At 46.8% G+C, this 24685-nt stretch overlaps 1 protein-coding gene across 1 annotated transcript in view; it reads left to right on the top strand.

Moving 5' to 3' along the window:
- Nucleotides 1–10415: 10415 nt before the first annotated feature.
- The window catches only part of LOC140731110 (laminin subunit gamma-3-like), a 130551-nt gene continuing 116281 nt past the window's right edge, over nucleotides 10416–24685 (top strand). The window contains exon 1 of the mRNA XM_073052404.1: nucleotides 10416–10923. Within this exon, the coding sequence (XP_072908505.1) occupies nucleotides 10548–10923 (376 nt within the window). The 5' untranslated portion in view covers nucleotides 10416–10547. The remainder of the gene's footprint in view (nucleotides 10924–24685) is intronic.

Genomic DNA, 24685 nt, shown 5'->3' on the forward strand with positions numbered 1-24685 from the left:
TTTGTCAAGCTGGAGGTCTGAATTTCACATGACAACCATTTCATTTTTGGGTTTTGTCATCTCCAATGGCAATCTCAAGATGACCCAGGCAGTCAGAGATTGGTCACAACCAGCTAGTGTCAAACAAGTTCAACGATTCCTGGAGTTTGCTAACTTTATCCTGAAGTTCATCAGGAGCTTCAGTTCAATGACAGTTCAACTAATGGTGCTTACTAAGAAATTCATGGGCTCCTTTGTCTGTACTACCAAAGTGGAGGCTGCTTTTGCAGAGCTTAAACAGTGGTTCACATCGGCTCCCATCTTGGTTTCACCAAACCCAGACCTTCCTTTCATTGTGGAGGTGGACGCCTCAGATATCAGAATGGTGCAGTGTTGTCTCAGTGGTCATCTTCAGCCAGTAAACTGCACCAATGAGCATCCTTCTCCAGGCAGTTATCCCTGGCAGAAACTATGACATCAGGAATCGGGAGCTTTTGCGGTTAAGTTAGCTTTGGAAGAATGGCATCACTGGCTTGAGGAGGCCAAGAATCCTTTTATTGTTTAGACAGACCACAAGAAGCTGGTTTACATTCAGGAGGCCAAGACACTGATCTTCAGGCAGACCAGGTGGTCTTTGTTCTTTTAAAACCGCAAACATGAGGAAATCTGCAGGTGCTGGAAATCCAAGCAACACACATAAAATGCGGGTGGAACACAACAGGCCAGGCAGCATCTATAGGAAGAAGTACAATCCAGTCCTGACGAAGGGTCTCGGCCCGAAACGTTGACTGTACTTCTTCCTATAGATGCTGCCTGGCCTGTTGTGTTCCACCAGCATTTTGTGTGGTCTTTGTTCTTTAATCGCTTTGATTTCCTGCTGACCTATCAACTGGGGTAAAAAAAAAAACAACCAGATGCCTTGTCCCGTCAAGTTTGACGAACCCGAAAGAGAGGCAAGAAGTACCATTTTGCCCCAAGCCAAGTGGTAGTGCCAATTCGTTGGGGGATCAACACTCTTGTCCGCAAGGCCCAAGCACAAGGGGAGGCTCCTAAGCATGGTCCTCTGGGTCAGCTGTTCGACCCAAGTTCTGTCTGGTCTCAGGAATTCCAATGAGGACATTCATCGAGAATGACTGCACTCCCAGGGATTGCCAGGGCCCTCAAGTTTATCAAGAGAATGTATCGGTGTTCCAAAATGACAAAAAATATTTGGCAGTATGTGCAGGCATGTGAGGAGTGCACCCGAAACAAGGAGCCCTATACCAAACTTCAAAGGCTCAAACAATAGAGGTCCCAGCACAGATCCATGCGGAACACCACTAATTACAGACCTCCAGCTCGAATGAGTCCCTTCAACTGCTACCCTCTGTCTTCCATGATCAAGCCAGTTCTGAATCCCAACAGCTAATTGGGTCATGGGTTTCCAAATGCTCATATATCCTATCCCTAAGAACTTTCTCCAGTGATTTCTCCACAACTGGCGTGAGATTCACTGGTCTATAGTTCCTAGAATTTTCCCTTCTTCCCTTCTTAAATAGAGGTACAACTTTAGTCACTCGCCAGTTTACCGGAATCTCACCTGTGACTAGAGAGGACACAAAGATACTGATCAAGGGCCCTGCAAACACACCTCTTGCCTCTTTGAATAACCTGGGATAAATCCCATCGGGCCCTGGGAACTTAAACACCTTAATACTCATTAGGAGAACAAACACTTCCTCCTCCTTGACCTCTAAACGTCCTGACGTAGTCATACACTCTGCACTGATCTCCTGGTCCTCCATATCCTGTTCCTTGGTAAATACTGAAGCAAAGTACTCATTAAGTACCTCACTCACATTCTCCATATCCAAGCAGATGTTCCCCCTTTGTCCTTGAGTGGTCCCACCCTCTGTCTAGTTATCCTCTTGCTCTTTATGTATGTATAGAATACTTTGGGATTCACCTTAATCCTGCTTACCAATGATTTTTCATTGCCCCTTCTGGCTTTCCTACTTCCCTTCTTTAGTTCTTTCTGGCTTCTTTATAATCCTCATGTGCTCTGCTTGATCCTGATTTTATGTACTTTACTTTTTTCTTCTTAACTAAATTCATCCCCTCTTTGGACATCCAAGGTCCTCTTATCTTTCCATGCCCATCCTCCCTTCTAACAGGAACATACCTTTCCTGTACTCTGTGCAATTGAACCTTAAACACCCTGTGCATGTCCAATTTGAACTTGCCAGAGAAAAAGTGTTCCCAATTAACACTTCTTAATTCCTGCCAAATGCCCTCATAATTTACCCTGCTCCAATTTAAAATTCTCTCACAAGGACCATACCTATCCTTATCTATAGCTGTCCTGAAAGCTGAGGAGTTGTGGTCACTGCTACAGAAATGGCAAAAATTCCACCCGATGCGCCATAAGCAATAAGTAGAAGAATAAGAGACATTCATTTTCTGTTGTGTTCTAATCCTGATATATATTTCTCTCTTTCTCATGTCCAACTTTGTCTGTTCCCTGTAAAAAGTCTCATGTTCTGGAATTCTCTTCATAACACCTTCACTTTGGGGTTCTCACATTTAACTGTCGTTCATTCTTTGGGGCACTTCTCTGTTTTTGTGGATGTTTACGAAGAAAAAGCATTTCAGGATGTATATTGTATAGATTTCTCTGACATTACATTGAATCTTTGAACCTTTGAACTCTCCACCTTTAGCCACTCCTTAAATTCTACCTCTTAAATAAGATTCAGATCTTTTGTAAGTTCATGTTAAAATTCATTTGCTAATTCTCTTGCAATGTATTTTGGGACATGTTCGGTAACAGAAATGTAGAAATAAAAGTTGTAGATGTTAGACTGACTTCTCTCCAAGGACAATACCCAAGCATATATTGCTGTTAATATGCAGGTAAGTCCCCTCAACATGTCAGCTAAAATGAAAGGATGTGACACCTTGCCCCTTATCTGTGCTGTATTTTCTTTTCTAACTGTACTTGAATCATCAATTGTGTTGTGGAATGAAGTGTGAATTTCACAATAAACTGAGATATACTCTTGAACCAAGTTCAATAAGCCGTTTCTAAAATAATTTAAAACTGTTTTCTAAATCTCAGAAAAATCTTTCTGATGGTTTTGACAGAGGAACGAAGGTACTTCTACTGTCATAAGGGTAGACAGCCGTAGGCAAGAAAACAGCAAGTTGGTCAGATCTGGAATGCCGGTTCAATAGTGACTTTCAAAGGGGAAATTGGATAAACACTTGAAGGCAAAAAAGGGAAGAACAAAAGAGAATGGGAATAATTTGATAATGCTGTTAACAGCTAGTACAAACACCAGAAGTCTGAATGCTCTCCTGTGCAGTGTCAACCTATGATTCTATGTCAAGCTCTTTGAGGGTTTAGAATACTTATAAGATTTTTAAGTGCTCATTTATGTTTGGGACTGTGACGTGGGAAAAATAAAAACACCTTTTAATTTTAAGTTCCAGGAATAAGCCTCAAATTCCAAGAGGACCACAACCTTGTCATGGTTTGGAGGCTTGCGTGCCTCAATGACTCGGAGAGCTGCAATGGCTGGGGTCAGGGCTTCATGCTTTGGCTCTTGGTAGGGTCACCCATGCCAAACTGGTCAGAGGGTGGAAGGTAGATGAAGTGTGGCCCACTGGTCCTCCTGCTTCGGGGGTTCAGCTCAGGGCTAGCAACCCTGACTGGTAAAACAAAGTTGTAATGGGAAGAGCAATGAAGAATCCTTCTACATCTGAGTGCGATGATATGCCCGAGTCTACAACCAGGACTTGCATAATTGCAGTAAGAAAGCCCCGAGAACCGCCAGTGATGGGGGGGGGGGGCCTTCATTGCTGCCCTAAACGCCAGAGGTGTAACGGGCAATAACTATGAAGATCACACAAAATACGGAGGGCTTTGACCACTGTTATTTATATTAAAGCTGTTATAGTCAAACAGATTACGTGCCTGTGGCAAGAATTCGGTCTATGATGACAGACGAGTAAGCTTGTTAAACTCAACAACCGTTTTTATTGTAATTAAACACAAAAACAGACCAGGTGCGATGACCCGGGGAGAGAACCCACTCAGTCACATACAGACAGGGGAGGTGATTATGACACAACCCGGTTAGTTAGGTTGACCCACAAACATGCATGCGAATAACTGCATAACCCAAGCTAAAACGAAACAAGAAATGAACTTGAGCATCCCACCGTAATCCCACGAAACCATTTTAAACACAAGAACAACAAATAGCGCTCATTCGGAACACTTGGGCGGGCTGTCGACCGTGTCCCCGGAGCACCTCAATACCCCCACCCGAGGGGTTGGCCATCCTTGGAAATGCCAGAGTCCACGACGAAGTCCAAAAGCCCCTGTGGTGCTAGGCGCTGCTGCTTGCCCACCCTGGGAGGCAAGAGGCAGGGCGCCGAGAGTGCCACTTCCTTCCTTAAGCCTTGCTGGGTTGGTGGTGGCCAAGGGCCAATACAGTTCAGCTGGTCCCGGTGCAGCTCGATTGCCTTCCGCCGCTCGGGCAACCGCACGATATACCAGATGGGAGATGCGGTTGAGCACCTCTCCCGGTCCCTTCCCAGCTCGGGGGAATAGTCCCTTCTTCCAGGAAGGGCAGAAGACCCATACTGGGGGCATTGGCGCCCAGGACTGGCCCCTTCTGGGATGTGCAAGCGTCGCCGCAGTGCACCGACAGCTCCACGTCCCGCCTGTACTCAGGACGGCAGAAGCTTTCGTGCAGCTTGCCAACGTCTTTGTAACCCCAGAATGGCCGCCCCCCACCAGCCCGAGTACCGACTGCAGAGCCCAGGATGTCTGTCGCCGTCGTTAAGCTGCCGCCACTGGAACGGCAACCCGTCGCGCACCTCCCGATTCCCCACTTTGGTCTCTGGATCCAGAGCGGAGACCTCTGGCCACTCCAGCCGACATCCCACGCCCAGCCACCCCCTCATCCGGGCCAGCATGGGATCGCTCGCTGCTGATCAGGAGTGGGGAGGTCCACCTCGCCACCGGCCGCCGCCGCCGCCGCCGCTGTGTCGCTGCAGGGTGTGCTGTGAGACCGGTGCTGCGCCCGCCTGATCCGCCTCATCACGGAGCTGCCCTGCCGGAGGGCCGCGGCTTCAGCGCCGAGGTAGAATGTTTCCACACGGGTCCCCCAGCAGGACAGAAGATCCAGCCCAGTGAGGTGGGACTCCCGGACGTTGGCGAGCCACACCTCGTGTGTTTATCCCCATTGCGAAGCGCGGCCACCTCTTCCCTCTCGTCGCCGCCATTGTCCATCCGGGCAGAGATGGCTGGTCCGTGTTGGGGAGGACAGCCGAACGGATGATGGTGATGCCTGACGTCCACTAACGCACGGCATCCGATGTTCTCCACCTCGCAGTCCGCGTGTAAACCTTGCTCTTCACCCCACCCGGAGAGACGACAACGGAAGGGTTCTGCTGGAGGTCTCGGGTGGCACCGCTGCGCTGAGCCGTGGCGGGGTGCTGGTGTGGGGCAGCCCCGAGGCAAATGGCCTGCCTCGCCACCCGAGATATCAGCGCTGGTCGGACCCGTCTCACGGGCTCGGTGACACAAGCCTGTGCTTGCGGCCTGTGGGGCGATGCTGGAACACCTTTGGGCTACAAATGCTTCTGCCCTCTGCGCCTCGGCCAGTGATGATGGCGATGCCAGGCGAACATGCTATCGAAGGCGCTCCGGCATCGGCGCCATGACAAAGGTCCACGCGAGGGAACAGGGGCACATGACAAGCGCAGCGGCAGAGATCTGCTGCAAATGCCCCCAGCCTTTCTCCCACACGGCACTGTTTGCTGCCCAGTTCTTCCCTCATTGCTTCATCCAATGGCCTCTGCCCGAAACACCGTTACGAGGGCTCCGTAGCCACGCTGTTCAGCCGGTGTTGGGTCGAAGAGGGCCCACAGGGCATCTCCCTCCAGTGCCAGGGCAAGGCGCACTGCCGTCTCGGTGGGGCTCCACTCGTTGTGCCACGTGGCAAGTTTGACTTGCACCAGATCAGGCTCCAGACTGATTCTCCCATTGTATCTCGGAGTGTGGTGAACTTCATATACGTGTCTGGACACGTCTCAGAGAGAGTTATTGATGGTGTATCCGGGAGTGTGGTGTGGACCTTGTGCTGTTAATTGCAAAGCTCCAGTGGTCTTCTTGCTCTGGTGGCGTCGGTGGAGGCTGCCGTGGTGCCCGTCCTCCCAGGGCTGCAGAGTCTTAGGTTTCCCGGTACAGGTCGCGAGGGAGGTGGGTGATGCGCTCTGCCGTGTCCCCCGGATTCGGGAGCCTGAGTAAACTCACCCCGACGGGGTTCCCTGGGAAGGCACGAAGCTTGGCTCCCAGGTCCTCCCCCTCCGTGCCCCGCCTTCATGAGCCCGGTGGGAGAAGGCATACGGCTCGGTCCCTCCACTTGGTCCCTGGGTTTTAAGGCGCTCCATCCAACAGCGTAGCTCCTCAATCTCGTCAATTTCCAATCCCACGCCTGACACCAATGTGGCGAGCATTCGGTCCACGACCACAGACGAGTCAACTCGTTAAACTCAACAAAATAAAACAGACCGGGCCCTATGACCCCCACCAGTCACATACATACGGGGAAAGGTGTTTATTACACATCCCGGTTACAGTCAGGGTGTCACATGGGTGAAAAGCTGTGTAACCCAAGCTGAAGTGTGACAATAAATGAACTTGAACATCCCATCATAATCCATGATAAATAGCGCTGGTTATCAGGACTGCTGGGGCCGGCTGTCGACCACGCCCCCGGACGCGCCGCTTGCCTAAACCAATTCACACAATATCGTATTACCTGAGTTCTCACGCAAGTATACATACAACACACACAAACACATACAAAAGACTTCTTTCTCTCAACTGTGTTTCGGAGAACAAATAGAATTGCCCATAAGCTCTCCACAGATATGGCGAAAATACACTATTAACAATCCAACAATTGTTCGTGCAGTAGCAATCAACCGTTACAAACTGTTGAATCCCATTCCTTTAGGTAATGAGATGATAAAAATCTTAGATATTACATCTTTACATAATGTTAGTACTTTTGTTTCTCTGTGTTCTTCCCTTCTCTCTGACTAGTATTTACTCCTCTTTTTTAATTCTCTGATTGTACCTGATTTGACTCTATTTCTCCCTATTTCCTGCCATATTTCTTTTTCTACCATGAGTCCAGGAACACAGGGAGGCAGAGCTAGAAGAGGCCATCTGGCAACTCAATCTGTCCCACCATTCAATGCAATCGTGAATGATCTGCATGGAGGACAGTGGCCAGTGGTGTTCCGTGGGGATCTGTTCTGGGACCTCTCCTCTTTGGGATTTTTATAAATGACCTGGATGAGGAAGTAGAATGGTGGGTTAGTAAGTTTGCTGATGACACAAAGGTTGGAGGTGTTGTGGATAGTCTGGAGGGTTGTCAGTGGTTTAGATGGGACAGCGATAGGATGCAGAACTGGGCTGAGAAGTGGCAGATGGAGTTCAACCCAGATAAGTGTGAAGTGGTTCATTTTGGTAGGTCAAATTTGAAGACAGAATATAACATTAATGGTAAGACTTGGCAGTGTGGAGGATCCGAGAGATCCTGGGGTCCATGTCCATAGGACACTCAAAGCTGCTGTGCAGGTTGACAGTGTTAAGAAGGTGTATGGTGTGTTGGTATTCATCAACTGTGGGATTGAGTTCAAGAGCTGTGAAGTAATGATACAGCTATATAAGACCTTTGGTCAGACCCCACTTGGAATACTGTGTTCAGTTCTGGTCACCTCATTACAGGAAGGATCTGGATACTATATAGAGAGTGCAGAGGAGATTTACGAGGATGTTGCCTGGATTGGAGAGCATGCCTTATGAGAATAGGTTGAGTGTACTTGACCTTCTCTCCTTGGAGTGATGGAGAATGAGAGGTGACCTGATAGACGTGTATAAGTTGATGAGAGGCATTGGTCATGTGGATAGCCAGAGGCTTTTTCCCAGGGATGAAATGGTTAACACGAGGGCGCATAGTTTTAAGGTGCTTGGAAATAGGTACAAGGGAGATGTCAGGGGTAAGTTTTTCACACAGAGAGTGGTGGGTGTGTGGAATGCACTGCCAGCGAAGGTGGTAGAGGCCGATACAATGGGTCTTTTAAGAGACTCTTAGATAGGTACATGGAGCTTAGAAAAACAGAATGCTATGTAGTAGGATAATGCTGGGCAGTTTGTAGAGTAGGTTACATGGTCAGCACAACATTGTGGGCCAAAGGGCCTGTAATGTTTCTATTTGTGACCCAACCCCAAATAAGCCAAGTTTGTCCATATCACCAACACATTTGTTTAATTTTTTTAAAGCAGCAACTACCTTAGGTTTAATTGTTAATCATAGAAGGAAATATAAAGCATAAAAAACTGCTCAATATATGGGTGTTGTTCAGAGCTATTGAATTGTGATGGAAAGTTATAGAACTGAGATATCAAATCTGATTCTTTCTCTGCAGATATTACCTGACAAGCAATGTATTTTCTGACTTCATTCTGAGGAATACAACCCTATTGACAAGAAAGTGGACAACATCACAGATGTTCCAAGGAACTTAACCCTTGGAGTCCAGCTATCATTCTAAAAATATTTATACCACACCATCTTCAAAATTATTCTTCATGAGGTGTAGTGTTCTGAACTGCTTGGTATTCAAGGTGGTCTAATCAAGGAATTGTCTTTTCATGAACTTTTTTGACCATTTTCAATACCATTTTAATGATCCAAGTAGATAAACACATACATAACTTTGGATTTCCACAATGTCTAGTTTTCCATCTTTTTGAAAGTTCTTCCTTTGATTTCTGCTGAAAATGTAAAATAAGAAAATAAATTGCTGGAAATACACAGCAGGACAGACATTATATTAGGGGAAAAAACAAAGATGACATTTGAGATCAATAACCTTTCATCGAAAGGTTAACTGTGTTTCTCTTTCAGCAACCTGAAAGGTTAACTATGCCTGATCTGGTAAGCATTCCAGCATTTTCTATTTTTCCTCTGTTCATTTCTTTTGTACATCTAATATTTGCATTCACAATAACCTATTTGCTAAAGCTTTGCTTACATTATCTATAACTTAATACTTATAATTCCTATACTTACAAATCTAGTCAATACTTTCAATCTACATTTTCTGCAATTTTGTCTATCCAATCTCATTGGCAAACCTGGATATGAAGCTTTCCATCCTGTTATCTAAGACAATTAATTATTGTTTCATCTCAGCACTTTGTGGAACGCCAAAAGTCATGTGCTGTCATTTTTCCTAGATGGGATGCATGTCCCAATTTTTCACTTTAAGGATTCCTGATTCAAGAGAATCTAGGAATATTGGAGATGTGCCATTTGTGCTGTTCTCATTTCCTTTACATTTATAGAGTCAATTGTGTTGGTGCGTGGCCAAGTGGTTAAGGCATCAGTCTAGTGATCTGAAGGTCGCTAGTTCAAGCCTCAAGGCAGCGTGAACGACACCGGTGCCAAGCTGTATCGGCCTTTGCCCTTCCCTTGGATAACATTGGTGTCATGGAGAGGGGAGACTTGCAGCATGGGTAACTGCTGGTCTCCCATACAACCCTGCCCAGGCCTGCGATCTGGAAAATTTCCAAGGTGCAAATCCATGGTCTCACCAGACGAATGGATTTCTATTATAGATTCAGTTTTGGGGTTATAAAGATTATTTATTTGTCTTAGTCATTTACTGAATATTGTTCGGTTACCTCATTCTTATTTTTTCCACTGATTGGGTGGAACTACGACTAGAGGTCATGGGTTAAGGGTGAAAGGTGAAAATCAGAGGAACATGAGGGGCAGCTTCTTCGATCAAAGTGTCGTGAGAGTGTGGAATTGTCTGCCAGCGCAAGTAGTGCACGCGAGCTCGATTCCAACGTGTAAGAGAAGTTTGGATGGGTGCGTGGATAGTAGTGATACGAGGACTGTGATCCAGGTGCAAATCGACGGGAGTAGGCATTTTAAATGGGCCGAAGGGCCTGTTTCTGAGCTCTACTTTTCCGTGACTCTACCACTCTAGTTCTATGTAGTTTATTTGGGACGCCTGGGATGCTGTCCTTTTTCTGGTCGATATTCATCTTTCAAACAACCCCCTTTAATATGTGGTCTGATCATTGTCACACTGCCGCGGAAGTTACATTTCGTACTGTACAATGTACGTCCATCGCAACGCGTTAAAAGTGCTTCATTGACTACAGGAATGAAATTAGCTTAAATTTCTATAGCGGTATGATCACATTTACAACTTAATGCATTAATGGGTTAATTGCATTGGCCTCAGTCAGCCCTGATCTCCGTTCTGAGATCGTGTGCGGCGCAGGAGATTATTTCATTTTATTCCTGAAAACTGCACACAGGATTCCCCCACCGGCAGGGGGCAGGGATATTTCAAATTGTTATTGCAGATAAGTTTCCTGCCTTGGTGGGATGTCACTGGTGAGAGATTTAGAGTTTACCAAGTGCTTTTCCCAGGACAAAGTGAGTGAGTAGGCGAGACGCGCCGTGGCTGTTCGTAGCGCTGTGATGGAGCTCCTGACAGTTCTGCCTGCCTTTTTCATGCACCTCTGCGCTGTCCTGGCCGGGATGGACTCGTGTTACGAGCAGGAGTCAGGGAAAGCCCAAAGGTGCATGCCGGAATTCTGCAACGCTGCCTTCGGCCGGACGGTGCTGGCCAGCGACGTTTGCGGCTTTCCCGCCCGGGAGGAATACTGCCTGCAGACCGGCGTGACTGGAGTCACCAAATCGTGCCATGTGTGCGACGCGCACGACCCGCCGCAGAGCCACAACGCCAGTTACCTGAACGACTTCCACAATGAGCAGGAGCCCACTTGGTGGCAGAGCCCGTCCATGTTGCACGGTGTGCAGTTCCCCAACTCAGTCAATCTGACCCTACACCTGGGTGAGTGACAACTCGGCTGGGCGGCGTAGCTGCCGCGCCATCACTGGAAACCTGTCGCTTGTTTAACTTGCAGACAACTGGGTTAAGTTTCAATCCTTTTTCTAACCGCAATGTTACTCTTAAGCTTCCATATACGAGGGGAATTCAAAATTCCTTGCAACTGGTCGCTCATTTATTGCAATTGCAGGGTCACCTGTTCCAATCAGGAGTTGAATGTTAAATCTTTTGTCACTGCACATTTCCCAGTGAAACCAAAAGGGATGCACAGACTGTCTGTGTACCAGGTTGAATCTTGTGGGAGTTAAACGGAAAATTCCTCCTATGCAGCCCGGGCAGCTGAATCATTTGAAACAGTTGCCCCGGGACACCGCATATGAAATCGGAATCAGATTTGATATCACCGGCATATGTCCTGAAATTTGTTAACTCTGCAGCAGCATTACAATGCAATACATACTAATAGAGAAAAATTGTGAATTACGGTATGAATATATATTACATAGTTAAATTAAATAAGTATTGCCAAAAAGGTAGTTCGCGAGTCAATGTCCGTTCAGAAATCGGATGACAGAGGGGAAAAGGCTGTTCCTGAATCGCTGAGAGCGTGCCTTCAGGGTCCTGTACCTCCTACCTAATGGTGACAATGAGAAGAGGAGATGTCCTGGGTGATGGGGGCTGGAGGAACTCAGCAGGCCAGGCGGCATCTATGGAAAAAGTTTCGGGCCGAGATTTTCGGCAGGATTGGAGGGGAAAAAAGAAGAGGAGTAGAGTTAAAAGGTGGGGAGAGGGGAGGAAGAAACACAAGGTGATAGGTGAAACTGGGAGGGGGAGGGCCAAGGAAAGAGCTGGGAAGTTGATTGGTGAAAGATACAGGGCTGGGGTTTTATAGGAGAGCCCATGGAAGAAAGGGAAGGGGGAAGAGCACCAGGGGGAGGTGATGGGCAGGTAAGGAGATAAGGGGAGGGAAGGAAATGGGAATGGTGAGGGGGGGGGGCATTACCGGGAGTTCGAGAAATTGATTTTCATGCCATAGGGGTGGGGGCTATCCAGACGGAATATAATGTGTTGCTCCTCCAACCTGAGTGTGGCCTCATCGCGACAATGGAGCAGGCTATGGAGTGACATGTCGGAATGTGAATGGGATGTGGAATTAAAATGGGCGGCCACTGGGAAATACCTCTTTTTCTGGCGGACGGAACGTAGGTGCTTGGCGAAGCGGTCTCCCAATCTTCGTCGGGTCTCACCAACATGCAGAAGGCCACACTGGTAGCACCGGATACAGTAGATGACCACAACAGACTCACAGGCTGTCGTCTCACCTAGAAGGACTGTTTAGGACCCTAACTGTTAGTGAGGGAAGAGGTGTTGCAATGGGTACGCGCACGGGTCCCACCTATGCCTGCCTTTTTGTCGGCTACGTGGAACAGTCTATATTCTAAGCCTACACAGCTTTTCCTCCGCTACATCGACGACTGCATTGGTGCTACTTCCTGCACCCATGCAGAGCTTGTCGACTTCATCAACTTTGCCTCCAACTTCCAACCTGCCCTCAAATTTACCTGGTCCATTTCCGACACCTCCCTTTCCTTTCTCGATCTCACTGTCGCTATCTCTGGAGCCAGCTTATCTACCAGTGTCTATAATGAACCCACTGACATTCACAGCTACCTGGATTACACCTCGTCTCACCCTGCTACTTGTAAAACCGCCATCCCCTTCTCTCAATTCCTCCCTCTCCGCCGCATCTACTCTCAGGATGGGGCTTTTCATTTCAGAACGAAGGAGATTCCCTCCTTCTACAAAGAAAGGGGCTTCCCTTCATCCACCATCAACGCTGCCCTCAAACGCATCTCTCCCATTTCGCGCACGTTTGCCCTCACCCCAGCCTCCCACCGCCACACCGAGGATAGGGTTCCACTTGTCCTCACCTACCATCCCACCAGCCTCCGCGTCCAGCACATAATTCTCCGTAACTTCCGCCATCTCCAACTGGATCCCAGCCCTCACCCTCCCCCACTTTCTGCTTTCCGCAAGGATCGCTCCCTCCCGAGACTCCCTTGTCCATTTGTCCTCCCCCAAAGATCTACCTCCTGGCACTTACCCTTGTAAGTGGATCAACTGTAACACCTGCCCCTGCACCTCCTCCCTCCCTCACTACCATTCAGGGCCCTAAACAGTCCCACCAGGTGAGGCGACACCTCACCTATGACAACACACACAAAATGCTGGTAGAACACAGCAGGCCAGGCAGCATCTATAGGGAGAAGCGATGTCGACGTTTAGGGCCGAGACCCTTCGTCAGGACTAACCGAAAGGAAAGATAGTAAGAGATTTGAAAGTAGTGGGGGGAGGGGGAAATGCGAAATGAGAGGAGAAGACCGGAGGGGGTGGGGTGAAGCTAAGAGCTGGAAAGGTGATTGGCGAAAGTGATACAGAGCTGGAGAAGGGAAAGGATCATGGGACGGGAGGCCTCGGGAGAAAGAAGTGGGGGGGGGGGGGGAGCACCAGAGGGAGATGGAGAACAGGCAAACAACTAAATATGTCAGGGATGGGGTAAGAAGGGGAGGAGGGGCATTAACGGAAGTTAGTGAAGTCAATGTTCATGCCATCAGGTTGGAGGCTACCCAGCCGGTATGTAAGGTGTTGTTCCTCTGAGTGTGGCTTCATCTCGACAATAGAGGAGGCCACGGATAGACATATCAGAATGGGAATGGGACGTGGAATTAAAATGTGTGGCCACTGGGAGATCCTGCTTTTTCTGGCGGACCGAGCATAGGTGTTTAGCGAAACGGTCTCCCAGTCTGCGTTGGGTCTCACCAATATATAAAAGGCCACACTGGGAGCACCGGACTCAGTATACCACACCAGCCGACTCACAGGTGAAGTGTCGCCTCACCTGGAAGGACAGTCTGGGGCCCTGAATGGTGGTGAGGGAGGAAGTGTAAGGGCAGGTGTAGCACTTGTTCCACTTACAAGGATAAGTGCCAGGAGGGAGATCGGTGGGAAGGGATGGGGGGGGGGGGGGGGGACGAGTGGACAAGGGAGTCGCGTAGGGAGCGATTCCTGCGAAAGGCAGAAAGGAGGGGGGGAGGGAAAAATGTGTTTGGTAGTGGGATCCCGTTGGAGGTGGCGGAAGTTACGGAGAATTATACGTTGGACCTGGAGGCTGGTGGGGTGGTAGGTAAGGACAAGGGGAACCCTATCCTGAGTGGGGTGGCGGGTGGATGGGGTGAGGGCAGATGTGCGGGAAATGGGAGAGATGCATTTGAGAGCAGAGTTGATGGTGGAGGAAGGGAAGCCCCTTTGTTTAAAAAAGGAAGACATCTCCTTCGTCCTGGAACGAAAAGCCTCATCCTGAGAGCAGATGCGGCGGAGACAGAGGAATTGTGAGAAGGGGATAGCATTTTTGCAAGAGACAGGGTGGGAAGAGGAATAGTCCAGGTAGCTGTGAGAGTCAGTAGGCTTATAGTAGATATCAGTAGATAGGCCGTCTCCAGAGATGGAGACAGGAAGATCAAAAAAGGGGAGGGAGGTGTCGGAAATGGACCAGGTAAATTTGAGGACAGGGTGAAAGTTGGAGGCAAAGTTAATGAAGTCGACGAGCTCAGCATGGGTGCAGGAAGCAGCGCCAATGCAGTCGTCGATGTAGCGAAGGAAAAGAGGGGGATGGATACCGGTATAGACTTGGAACATGGACTGTTGCACAAAGCCAACAAAAAAGCAGGCATAACTGGGACCCATACGGGTGCCCATGGCTACACCCTTGGTTTGGAGGATGTGGGAGGAGCCAAAGGAGAAATTATTGAGAGTAAGAACTAATTCCGCTAGACAGAGGAGAGTGGTGGTAGAGGGGAATTGGTTAGGTCTGGAATCCAAAAAAAAGCGAAGAGCTTCGAGACCATCTCGGTGGGGGATGGAGGTATATAGGGACTGGACGTCCATGGTGAAAATAAGACGGAGGGGGCCAGGGAACTTAAAATCATTGAAAAAATTCAAAGCATGAGAAGTGTCACGAACATAGGTGGGAAGAGATTGAACAAGGGGGGATAAGACAGTGTCAAGGTATGCAGAAATGAGTTCAGTGGGGCAGGAGCAAGCTGAGACAATAGGTCTACCTGGACAGGCAGGTCTGTGGATCTTGGGTAGGAGGTAGAAATGGGAAGTGCGGGGTGTGGGAACTATGAGGTTGGTGGCAGTGGATGGGAGATCCCCAGAGCTGATAAGGTTGGTGATGGTATAGGAGACAGTGGCCTGGTGCTCCTTAGTGGGGTCATGATCAAGGGGTAAATAAGAGGAAGTATCAGAGAGTTGTCGCTGTGCCTCGGCCAAGTAGAGGTCAGTATGCCAGACTACAACAGCTCCCCCCTTATCAGCAGGTTTTATAGTGAGGTTGGGATTGGTGCGGAGGGAGCGGAGAGCAGAGTGTTCGGAAGGAGTGAGGTTGGAATTGGAACAGGGTGTGGTGAAGTCAAGACGGTTGATGTCCCGTTGGCAATTAGCAATAAAGAGATCCAGAGCAGGCAGAAGACCAGAGCAGGGTGTCCATGAAGAGGAGGAGGGTTGAATTTGTTGGGGGTCATACACTGTGTCTGGCGCTCCCGGTGTGGCCTCCTGTACATTGATGAGACCCGACGTAGATTGGGAAACCATCCTCCAATAAAAGTGGGATCTCCCAGTGGCCACCTATTTTAATTCTTCTTCCCATTCCCGTTCCGACGTGCCAGTCTATGGTCTCCACCACTGTCTCAGTGAAGCCGCACTCAGTATGAAGGAGCAACATATTATATACTGTACCATCTGGGTAGCCTCCAACTTGATGGTATGAACATAGATTTTTAGAACTTCTCGTAATGCCCTCCCCACCTTCACCATTCCCCATTCTCATTTCTCTCTCTCTCACCTATCTCCTTACCATTCACCATTCCCCATTCCCATCTCCCTCTCTCACCTATCTCCTTACCATTCACCATTCCCCATTCCCATCTCCCTCTCTCACCTATCTCCTTACCATTCACCATTCCCCATTCCCATCTCCCTCTCTCACCTATCTCCTTACCATTCACCATTCCCCATTCCCATCTCCCTCTCTCACCTATCTCCTTACCATTCACCATTCCCCATTCCCATCTCCCTCTCTCACCTATCTCCTTACCATTCACCATTCCCCATTCCCATCTCCCTCTCTCACCTATCTCCTTACCATTCACCATTCCCCATTCCCATCTCCCTCTCTCACCTATCTCCTTACCATTCACCATTCCCCATTCCCATCTCCCTCTCTCACCTATCTCCTTACCATTCACCATTCCCCATTCCCATCTCCCTCTCTCACCTATCTCCTTACCATTCACCATTCCCCATTCTCATCTCCCTCTCTCACCTATCTCCTTACCATTCACCATTCCCCATTCCCATCTCCCTCTCTCACCTATCTCCTTACCATTCACCATTCCCCATTCCCATCTCCCTCTCTCACCTATCTCCTTACCATTCACCATTCCCCATTCCCATCTCCCTCTCTCACCTATCTCCTTACCATTCACCATTCCCCATTCTCATCTCCCTCTCTCACCTATCTCCTTACCATTCACCATTCCCCATTCCCATCTCCCTCTCTCACCTATCTCCTTACCATTCACCATTCCCCATTCCCATCTCCCTCTCTCACCTATCTCCTTACCATTCACCATTCCCCATTCCCATCTCCCTCTCTCACCTATCTCCTTACCATTCACCATTCCCCATTCCCATCTCCCTCTCTCACCTATCTCCTTACCATTCACCATTCCCCATTCCCATCTCCCTCTCTCACCTATCTCCTTACCATTCACCATTCCCCATTCCCATCTCCCTCTCTCACCTATCTCCTTACCATTCACCATTCCCCATTCCCATCTCCCTCTCTCACCTATCTCCTTACCATTCACCATTCCCCATTCTCATTTCCCTCTCTCACCTATCTCCTTACCATTCACCATTCCCCATTCTCATTTCCCTCTCTCACCTATCTCCTTACCATTCACCATTCCCCATTCCCATCTCCCTCTCTCACCTATCTCCTTACCATTCACCATTCCCCATTCCCATCTCCCTCTCTCACCTATCTCCTTACCATTCACCATTCCCCATTCTCATTTCCTTCTCTCACCTTATCTCCTTACCTGCCCATCACCTCCCTCTGGTGCTCCTCCCTCTTTTCTTTCTTCCATGTCCTTCTGTCCTCTCCTATCAGATTCCCCCTTCTCCAGCCTTTATCTCTTTCAGCAATCAACTTTCCAGCTCCTTACTTCCCCGTTTCACCATCACCTCCTGTCCTCCCCTCCCCCACCTGACATCTCATCTTTTTTTCTCCAGTCCTGATGAAGGGTTTTGGTTCGGAACGTGGACTGTGCTCTTTTCTATAGATGTTGCCTGGCCCGCTGAGTGCCTCCAGTAGTTTCTGTGTGTTGCTTGGATTTACAACATCTGCATATTTTCTTTTGTTTAACGGTGGACCATTAAGCAAATTTGCTTTTTGAGACACCGCTGCGTGAAGATGTCCTAGATACTATGGAGGACAGTGTCCACGATGGAGCTGACTAATCTTCCAACACTCTGCAGCTTACTTCATTCCTGTGCAGTAGCCCCTCTCCCCTCCCCTTCCCCCTCCATCCATTTTTCTCCATTGAAGCTGAGGGCACGCATACCTTGAAAAATAGTTTGCCTACTATACTGGTGTTGACTTTCTGCTGAATTAGTTGGTGTTAAATGGAAAGCAGTTGTTTGGTCGACGAGGCTGGCTAGCGGTGGGAAACATGGATGTTATTTTCATTTTTCAAATCTCTGCCAGTCTTCAAACGGAACCCACTTGAGAGCAAATAAAAATCTGAATGATATACATTTAATTTCTTTGTTCAAATGACAGAAAAGGATTGTTCACCCCCAAGTGCCCCAAGGATATTTCAGAGGGTACCCCTGCTACGTATTGTCTCTTAAACATGCCATCAGCTGCCTTTTAAAACTTTTTGCCATTAACTTGAAAAGGATAAGTTTCTTCAGGTACACAAAGTGTAAAGGAAGAGGCAAGAGTGGATATTGGAGCACGATGCTGGAGATGTAGTAATGGGGGACAATGAAACAGCAGATGAACTGAATAAGTATTTTGTATCAGTCTTCACTGTGAAAATTCACTATCAGTATGGTGGAAGTCCTACTGTTAGGGGACAGGAAGTGTGTGAAGTTACCATGACAAGGGTGAAGGTTCTTGGGAAACTGAAAGGACTGAAAGTAGATAAGTCAACTGGAGCAGATGGTGTACACCACAGGGTACTGAAAGAGCGGCTAAAGAGATTGTGGAGGCATTAGTAATGATCTTTCAAGAATCACTAGGTTCTGGAAGACTGGAAAATTACAAATGTCACTCCATTCTTCAAGAAGGGAGAGAGGCAGAGGAAAGGAAACTATAGGCCAGTTAGTCTGACTGCAGTGGCAGGGAAAATGTTGGAGTTGACTATTAAGGTGAGGTCTCAGGGTACTTGGAGGCACATGATAAAATAGGCCTTAGTGAGGATGGTTTCCTCAAGGGAAAATCTTGCCTGACTAATCTGTTGGAATTCTTTGAAGAAGTAACAAGCAGGATAGACAAAGAAGAATCAGTTGATGTTGTGTACTTGGATTTTCAGAAGGCCTTTGACAAGATGCCACACATGAGGCTGTTTAACAGGAAAAATTCTAGCGTGGATAAAGTGGTGGCTGATTGGCAGGAGGCAAAGAGTGGGAATAAAGGGAGCCTTTTCTGACTGAATGCTGGTGTTCTGTAGGGCTCAGTATTGGGACCGATTCTTTTTATGTTATATGCCAATGATTTGGATGATGGAATTGATGGCTTTGTTGCAAAATTTACAAATGATATCAAGATAGGTGGCAGTGCAGGTAATTTTGATGAGGAAGAGAGGCCAAAGAAGGATTTAGACAGATTATGAGAATGGGCAAAGAAATGACAGATAGAAAACAGTGTATTCTATTGAGAATTGTATGGTCATGTACTTCAGTAGAAGAAATGAAAGGGTTAACTATTTGTAAATGGAGAGAAAATACAAAAAACTGAGGAGCAAAGGGACTTGGGAGTCCTTGTGCAGGATTCCCTGAAGGTTAATTTGCAGGTTGAGTCTGTGGTGAGGAAGACAAATGCAATGTTGGCATTCATTTCAGGAGGATGAGAATATAAAAGCAGGGATGTAATGTTGAAGCTTTATAAAGCACTGGTGAGGCCTCACTTTGAGTTTTGTGAGCAGGTTCGCCGCTTACCTTAGAAAAGATGTGCTGATCCTGGAGAGGGTTCAAAGGAGGTTCACAAAAATGAATCTGGGATTGAACGGCTTGTCGTATGAAGAGCATTTGATGGCTGTGGGCCTGTATTTACTAGAATTCAAGAGAATGAGGGGTGACCTCATTGAAACCTATCAAATGGCGATAGGTCTTGATAGAGTGGATGTGGAGAGGATGTTTCCTATGGTGGGAGAATCTAAAATCAGAGGCACAGCCTCAGAATAGAGGGGTGATTTTTTTAGAATGGAGATGAGGAGGAATTTCTTTAGCCAGAGAGTGGTGAATCTGTGGAATTCTTTGCCACAGGCATTTGTGGGGGAAATTGAATGCATAAAATCGTGCAGACATGGCCAAGAAGTTCAGCTGTTGTTCAGACCGGTGTCAGAATGGGGAAGAAAAGTTACTTTGACCGTGGAATGATTATTGATGCCCGTTGGGGTGGTTTGTGTGTCTCAGAAGCCGCTGATCTTCTGGGATTTTCACACACAGTAGTCTCTAGGGTTTACAGAGAATGGCGCAAGAAAACAAAATATATCTAATGAGTGATATCACCTTGTTAGTGAGAGGTCAAAGGAGAATAGTCAGACTGGGTCACGCTGACAGGAAGGTGAGAGTAACTCCAATAACTACACATTACAGTAGTGTGCAGGAGAGCATCTCCGAACACGTCGATCCTTGACGTGGATGGACTACCCCTGCCGAAGATTGCGAACGTAGGAGGTACCTAATAAAGTGGCCACTGAGTGTATACTGGGGTGTGAGAAGGAAGTTGAGCATCTGGAGGAAACCGATACTGTCACAAGGGAGAGAATTCAAACTCCACATAGTTAGCATCCCCAGGTCAAGGTTGAACCCAGGAGCCTGTAGCTGAGAGACAGCAGCACTTACCACTGTGTCACAGTGTCTCCCAAATATTGGCAGTACTGGCGCAAATTGCTTTATATGACCATCAGATCATTTCATGGTCACCAGTATAGATCCAAGCTTTTCATTTTAAATTTATTTATTCATTTGGAATTGCTGTAATAGGATTTGAATTTGTCTGTGGATCGATGCTCCTGATGATGAACTTAATAACTGAGCCACCATATCTCATCACTGGTACTGAGATGATTATTGTTCATTTTTTAAATTGTTCAGCCGTCAACTAAGTAGATCAAGAGTTTAGTTGATGTAATTCTCCAACATCAGATGCAGCAATTGATCAGTTTCAATAGACTGTTTGTTAGCAGGACTTGTACACAATCCCTGGATTGTTTGTACGGTGACGGGTCAATATTTAAAGTATACCCTGCCTAATAAGAGAGACGTAGATAAATCAACAATTCATCAGCCTTGAACAGACAGCCTTACAATATGTATATTAAGGTGTGGGAATCCAGTTAATGGGAAGCGTATCTGGCATATGCAGTGGAGCATGAAGCATAGAACACCACAGTACAGGTTGTTTGGTCTGCGATGTTGTGCTGACCTTTTCATTTCCCTCCTACATAGCTCTCCATTTTGCTGTCATCCATGTGCTTATTTAAGAGTTTTTTAATGCTCCTAATGTATCTGCCTCTACCACCACCCCTGGCAGGGTGTTCCATGTACTTATCCCACTGTCTAAAATAAATTTACCTCTGACTTACCCCCATGCTTTCCTCTAATCACATTAAAATTATGTCTTCTGTTATTGGCCATTTTCACCCTGTGGAAAAGTCTCCGGCTGTCCACTCCATCTATGCCTCTTATCACCTTGTACTCCTTTATCAAGTCACCTTTCATCCCCCTTTGATCCAAAGAGAAAAACCCTAGCTTGCTCGAGCTACCCTCATAAGATGTGCTGTCTAGTCCAGGCAGCATCCTGGTAAATCTGCTCTGGGCCCTCTCTGAAGCTTCTGCATTCTTCTTAGAATGAGGCAACCAGAACTGAACACAATATTTTAAGTGTGGTCTAACCAGAGTTTTCTTAAACTCAGTCCCATGACTAATGAAGACCAATACACCAGACCCTCTCGACTTGTTTGCCAACTTTCAGGACTCCAAGATCCCTCTATTCCTCCACACTGCTAAGAATCATGCCATTAACCCAGTATTCTGCTTTCAAATTTGATCTTCCAAAGTGAATCACTTCGCACTTCTCTGTGTTGAAATCTATCTACCACTTCTCAGCCCAACTCTGCATCCCATCAATGTCCTGTTGTGACTTACGACAACCTTCTGCACCATCCACAACTCGGCGACATTTGCAAACTTACTAATCCACTTCTCCACTTCCTCACCCAAGTCATTAATAAAAATCCGTAATGACCGCAATCCTCTCGAGGAGGCAAAGGAGCAAACTACAAGTTTACTCCAGGTTATGACAGTTGCGTCATCTTTCTCTCCCGCCTCTTTGGGCTCTGACAATGCTGTGCTAGGCACACAGCACTGATTGTTGCAGAAACATAGCCTTGTATAATGGGATTCGCAGCTATGGATAGGGATTCATTTACTGAATTAAGATATTGTCTCCTTTCAAAAATTGACAAATTTTCAAATCTCCATTTTTGGATCCCCATCTAAACTTGTATTTCAGAATCAGAATCAGATTTAATATCACCAGCGTCTGTTGCAAAATTTGTTGAACTTACTGGCAGCAGTGCAATGAAATACATGATTGATAAATGTGGAGAAAAGTACTGAGTTACATTTAGTGGACATGGGTGTATATATATATATACACACACACACACACACGCACACACACGCACACACACGCACACGCACACACACACACACTCATATATATGTATGTATATAGGTCTATTAAATAGTTAAGTTAAAATTAGTAGTGAAAAAAACAAATAAAAATGGTAGTGTGGTAGTGTTCATGGGTTCAATGTCCATTTAGAAATCAGATGGCAGAGGGGAAGAAGCTCTTCCTGAATCGTTGAGTGTGTGCCTTCGGGCTTCTGTACCTCCTTCCTGACAGTAACAATGAGAAGAGGGGATGTCCTGGGTGTGGGGATCCTTAATGATGGCCATTGCCTTCGTGAGGCACCACTCTTTGAAGATGTCTTGGATACTATGGACGCTAGTACCCATGATGGAGCTGACTAATTTTACAAGTTTCTGCAACTTATTTTGATCTTGTGCAGTAGCCCTGCCCCCCCATACCAAACAGTGATGCAGCCCATCAGAATGCTCTCCATGGTACATTTGTAGAAGTTTTCGACTGTTCCATTTGACAAATCAAATCTCCTCAAACTCCAAATAAATGCTGTATAGCTGCTGTCTTGCATTCTTTATAGCTGCTTCAAAATGTTGCATCCAGATTAGTTCCTTAGAGATGTTGACACCCAGGAACTTGAAATATGAAACAACTTCTGCTTTTGAAAGTATTTGCCTTGGGCCTACCACACCCTGGGACACCTCAAGATATTCTAAGATTTCTATTGACTGGAAATAACTTGGGGATATCCTAAAATGATAAAGGGACTTTAGAAATGCAAAACTTTCTTCAATGATTTTTCTTTCTGTGCGCCTGACTCCTTGGTGATTGGACTCTGGGAGACTAGTCTGTCTGTATAGACCTGCTCTGCAAACATGAGCTGCCCTACTTAACAACATCTTGGGTCTGTAAGGAATGAAGCCAGAATTACTGACAGGCTCTCCTAAAAATCAGCCTTGGAAATGACGTGCTGTGCCCTTGGAAAGAGGAATGTCTGACTTACAGTTTGTATACTTGTTTAGTTTGTATAAAGATGCAACATTTTGTTTGCCATTGATGTTCCCCACCCTCCAATAAATACTGGAAACATAAGTAGTCTCATGGCATAGAGCCCAGTGGATAGCAGACATCTCTGAGATAATGGCTTGTTTAGTCTTCCTGTGTGGATTGGCACAGGATGTCCTCAATGTCTGATCATGTTTATTTCTGGGCTGTGATTATCTTCAACTCAAATTAGACATGGACCTGCTTCCTCATTCCACTGCATCATTCTTCAACTCATTGGCCAGAAGTTATGTCAGTTGGGTGGGTGGGTGAACTGCAGCATCCTTAAGTCAGTTTAGTAACACCTATCTTTAGAATCATGGGTTTGATTTCTACTTCAGGGTTGTGCGTTCAGCTCCCATTTCCGCTGGATCACCCCTCCCAATGCACCACTGAGTGTGTGCATGATTGTCAGATGATGCATTCGAAGGTAAAGGGTAGGAGAGGATCATTCAGACCCTCAGTGCTGCCCTGCCTTTCAACAAGATGATGACCAAATCGATTTCCCTGTCTTTTCCACAAGTCCCTTGACTGATTTAATAACTAAAAGTCCATCAATGGTTTGAATGCAGTGATTGAGGTTCTATAACTCTCATAAGGGACAGAATTCTAAAAATTAACCTCCTCTGAATGAAGAAGTTTCTCTCAGTTTCAGTCCAAAGTGGTCCACGTCTTGTGATTGTGATCCATGGTTCTTGGCTCCTTAACTGGGGTGGGGGGGGGGGAATCGTACATCTCAGATATATCACCTCTCAAACTCTGGAGCATATGGGCCTAGTCTACTCAAGTTTTCTCATGTCAGCCTGGGAACCATTCTGATGAATCTTTACTGCCCTCGATAGCAAACTTCTTCTCCTTTAAGTAAAGAGAATGAACTTGTTCCTAATGCACTGTGAGTGGGCTCGCCAAGCCCTTATGTAAATATAGCAAGGAATCTAGATCCTTGTACTCAAATCACCTTGAAGTAAAGGCCAACATACCTTTTGTCCTTTACACACTAGGCAGCATTTATGTAGAGAAATAAGCAGTGATGTTTTGGGCCAAGACCCTTCATCAGGACAGGAAAGGGAGGGGACAGGAGCCAGAATAAGAATGTGGGGGAGGGGGAGTAATATAAACTGGCAGGTGGTAGGTAAAATCAGGTGAGGGGAGAAAGTGGGTGAGTGAGGGAGGTGGGAATGAAGTAAGAAGCTGGGAAGTGATAGGTGGAAGAGGTAAAGGGTTGAACTGCTGGGAAATATTACATTTGGTCCTCTCAGCTAATTGTCGATGTAGTTTATAAACTGGGGCCCAAGCACTAATCCTTGTGCTATCTACCAGTTACTGCCCACCAACTGGAGAAGGACCTGCTAAGTCCCATTAAGACTTCCTATGCTTTCAGATGGAGGTGAAAAAAATTCATGGTATTATTGCAGAAAGAATGAGGAAATCTTCATGTTGTTCTGGCACTGAAGATAACGTGCAAATCAAAACGTCTTTTATCCACTCCTTCTCGTTTCTTAACATTTCTTCTCAATGTGCTTCTTCATCACTTGATCAAGTCCTCCCACAACTTCCTCTTGACAACTGTCCAGTTTTGAAGAGTTGAGAACAATGTTAATCAGGGAAGTCTGTTTGTTTGGGATGGAGGCTGGGTCAGTGAATATCGTGGATCCAAACTTCATTACCCCAGAGGCGTTCAAATTCACTCCTGTTCATGTACTCCATGTGTCTAGA

Source organism: Hemitrygon akajei, chromosome 7 (assembly GCF_048418815.1).
Source record: "Hemitrygon akajei chromosome 7, sHemAka1.3, whole genome shotgun sequence".
NCBI lineage: Eukaryota > Metazoa > Chordata > Chondrichthyes > Myliobatiformes > Dasyatidae > Hemitrygon > Hemitrygon akajei.